At 31.6% G+C, this 3,874-nt stretch overlaps 1 protein-coding gene across 1 annotated transcript; it reads right to left on the reverse strand.

The window, feature by feature from the left end:
* Positions 1 to 332: 332 nt before the first annotated feature.
* LOC122585335 (ras-related protein RABC2a-like) lies at positions 333 to 3,237 on the reverse strand. Its single transcript, XM_043757463.1, has 6 exons — positions 2,901 to 3,237; positions 1,745 to 1,813; positions 1,590 to 1,655; positions 1,355 to 1,476; positions 1,123 to 1,251; positions 333 to 833 (listed from the first exon to the last, which is right to left on the reverse strand). The coding sequence occupies exons 1-6, from the start codon at positions 3,124 to 3,126 to the stop codon at positions 723 to 725; spliced, it is 723 nt and encodes a 240-aa protein (XP_043613398.1). The 5' UTR covers positions 3,127 to 3,237; the 3' UTR covers positions 333 to 722.
* Positions 3,238 to 3,874: the final 637 nt, after the last annotated feature.

Genomic DNA, 3,874 nt, shown 5'->3' on the forward strand with positions numbered 1-3,874 from the left:
GTGAATCTCTTTAGTGTGTATTTTCGGTTTTCATAAGCTCGTGTGTTAATTGTAATCGTTATTACCTAATTAATACAAGGCTTCGTTGTTTCATTCATATATTGTTCGTGTATTCGGTTTACCGAATATTGTTGATTGCTAGCGTTCGCGATTTTCCGCACTTAAACACTAGTTATCTAATCTTGTAGATCCGGTGGGTAAGGGACTTTCACCTTTAATACAGTACAACTTTGTCTTCTGATGGGCCAACCTTCGCAATCTGTATAAGTACTAATACTAACATATTACCGCTATCTAAGAGAACCCTTTTCCTATACTAGGTGAAACAAAGCTTCAAACAAAGAGGTTTGATAGATGTATAAGCAAGCAAATCTGGTATACTTATAGAAGTTGTATTACAAAACAATTATAGCAAAAAAAGAAAAACTATTTACTTCCATATCCCATAACGGGTTTCCATTCGGACGCCTACACTCTCAAGCCATTTAAAACTTCAAGCTCTAATAAGACCACGTCAGGCCTGCATATTCAACAAATAAAGAACAAAGTGTACCTATGCGATTTAAGCTACTAAGCATTATACAGTAACCCCCACTTCTTACAAACTTGATAAGATAATGGATTCATTTAGATTTGACCATGGAGAATGCAAGAGCCGAGTTGACCGATGAATCATCTGGAGTGAACCCTCATGAAAAAAAGGAACCATAAACATGTTTTGATCAGGAGCAGCAATTGTCACTTCTCTTTTTCTGAGAAAGTTGCTTCTGTTTCAAGATTTGTCTCTTCACTACTACTGATCCCTGTTCCAATAGACCAGGTTTATCCAGTATCTGCACAAGTTCACATGTTATAAGATTAGATACAAGTATATAAAAATAAAAATACAGAAAATTATATGCATCAGAGATGGAAAATTCAACCCAATTACATTCAATTGGTTGATTCTGAATAAAAAAATCTGTATTGACCCGTTACCAACCCATTACGCTTTGACCCGTTACCCACCCAATCCGTTTTGACCCATACCAAAATAAACCCACTTTCACTAGTTAACACTTAACAGCATGCCCGGCCCCTGCATATGCACAATGAACAACCACCAAGAAAATATAAATGCACCTTTAGAGAAAGATCTTTGAAGCATTGCTGTACGTTTGCTCTAGTTCTAGCACTACACTCATAAAATAAACAGCCATGCTTCTTAGCTAATGCCATTCCCTCTTCAACGGTTACAGCCCTTTCAACATCCTGAAATTCACCATCATGTTTTTGTATAGTAGTTATAACTTGATGGTTCCATAAAAAGACCTAATATGAAAAAAGGTGCAACCTTTTTGGTTCATTAACTTACCCTATCAACCTTGTTTCCAACTAATATCTTGACACAATCAGGGTTCGTGGAGTAGAGCTCAACTTCTCGTGCCCATATTTCTGATAAATTTGTAAAAGATTCTCTTCGGGTCACATCATAAACTGAAAATGAGACGTATAATGAGCAGAAATTAAAAGAACATATTTGATACTGATCATATTTGATACTAATCAGTATCAAATATCTTATCTCTGTTGTCTATTTAATGGCATACCGAGTATAATTCCATGTGCACCTCTATAGTATGAGCTTGTTAGTGTACCAAACCTCTCTTGTCCAGCTGCAGTAGAAAAAGTGTTTCATTAGCTATAAAAATTTCTCCTAACACGTATTATTGATATTATGATGAATACATATCAATATTATTACCTGTATCCCATATTGTGAGTTTGAGTCGTTTTCCTTCGATTGTGAGCATTTTCATCTTAAAATCCACACCTGGAAAACAGCAAAAATGAACATGAATGTTTCATAGTCGGTTGCTTGTTACTTAATTGCATATATAGTGCACATTCTATGATAGCATACAACACCTTATAAGTTGTAAGGTCCATGCTTAAGCTTAACATTGTACCATATGCGTCAAAACAAGATAGACAAACACGACAATGCTATCGGTTGAGAAGGATTAATGGGTACATGAATCAAAAAAGGAACAAATAAACATAGAACATGAAGTATTGTCTAAACATGTGTAGCTGAATCTTGAAGACCCTCATTTAGGGGACATATTTTAAGTGTATCCAATAATGAGACAAAGACATGGCATCATCTTTCCACATGCAAAGAACTCTTGAACTATTTTCTGAAATAAAATATGGAACCTTAATGGAATCAAGTCACATAACTAAAAACATATCTGACAGTCTTTTATCTTTATGATTGAAGTAATTATTAGGTCAATTGAAGATATAATACAACACATAAGATAATGGTAGTGAAAGAGGAAGATAAAATATAGACCCAGAATTCCAATAACATGTGTGTGCAAGTCATCAAAAATTAATATGAATATACATCAAAAAGAAATAAGAGAGCTAGAGAATTGATAAATTTCCATGACAACAATATAATCGGATATTACATACATATATATGGATGCATATAAGGCTATGATTTAGATCGCTATAGAATGAAACTAGTAAAAAAAAAATAAAAAACACTGTCTTAGAAACAAAATCATACATGCAAAACATATATTGGATAAAATTTCAATAAAGTCCATATATGCACACAAAAAATAAATAAATGAATGAATTAAGTACTGGGTTATGAATATATAAAAAATAAAACAAGATGATATTTAGTTATTTACTACGTAATTATAAGTAACAGTATATTAAGTTGTAGATATGTTAAATAAAAAAATCAAATAAAATACAAATATGTATGTATATGATAAGTTTATTTATTATTGGCTGAAAATCCAAGAAAATCTAAAAACAGCTTAAAATTTCATCTTTTACATAATAAAAAGGCATATAGATATGTATAATAAAAATTGAGAAATGATATAAAATATTACCTATAGTAGGAGAAACATCATGAAGATGGTCTTGATCTTGAGAGTTTGATACAAAGCTTAGTAAAAGACTACTTTTGCCAACAGCAGAATCTCCAATAACCAAAATCTTGAAAGAATAATCATAACTAGTTGGACTTATTTGTGACCTTTTCCATCCTCCTTTTGTTGTTTCTCCATTCATATTCATGTATGGTGTTGCTGATGGAGATTCACATGATGACCCCATTTTATTAGTCTTCTTATTCTTATTAATTCTTAATTAAATCCTTAATACTGTACAAAATTTGAATTCTATGAAAGATGATGAATATATATAGATTGTTTGATGGTTTTTTTTTTTCTCTCTCTCTCTCTTTTTGTGTGTGTCTTTTTGTCTTCCTTAAAAATAAGACAAATGAAAGATATACTATATGTTGATGAAGATGTTGGCGGGTTAAGGATTTCATTTTATTTCAATTTCATTATATTCACTACGGTTTTGTAAAAAATATACGAGTATTATTTGAGGATCCTTCAAGTTTGGAATGATTTATATCAAAACCCATTGACTTATAGTCTTATACAAAAGTGTACACTTTTTTCTTTTTATTGCTAAAGACTAAAGAGTCTACTAGTTTGGTATATATCTCGTTCCTTTTGCAACTAGTTAAAAGTGAAAGGGTTATTCTCAAGGTAATATTAATAAAATTTAGACTTTAAAGTTTAAACTTGAAAGTATTCTTCCACATCGTAATAAGGTAGTTAAATGATATTGTGCCACCAAGGTTAATTAATAAAAAGTAAATACAATGATTAAAATAGTAATCAATACCATTGATGTCCGCTTTAAATTTAAATTTAAATACTTTTGTAAATTGTTTGTGCTACAAAGTACCTACTACTCGTATAGGCAAATATTACATTAAAATTGGAGATCCTCTCTTATCATTGTTGACCAAAATCGGATCCTGCTTTCACCAACGGTAGGCGGTACG

This window comes from Erigeron canadensis, chromosome 1, assembly GCF_010389155.1.
Source record: "Erigeron canadensis isolate Cc75 chromosome 1, C_canadensis_v1, whole genome shotgun sequence".
Classification (NCBI taxonomy): Eukaryota; Viridiplantae; Streptophyta; class Magnoliopsida; order Asterales; family Asteraceae; genus Erigeron; species Erigeron canadensis.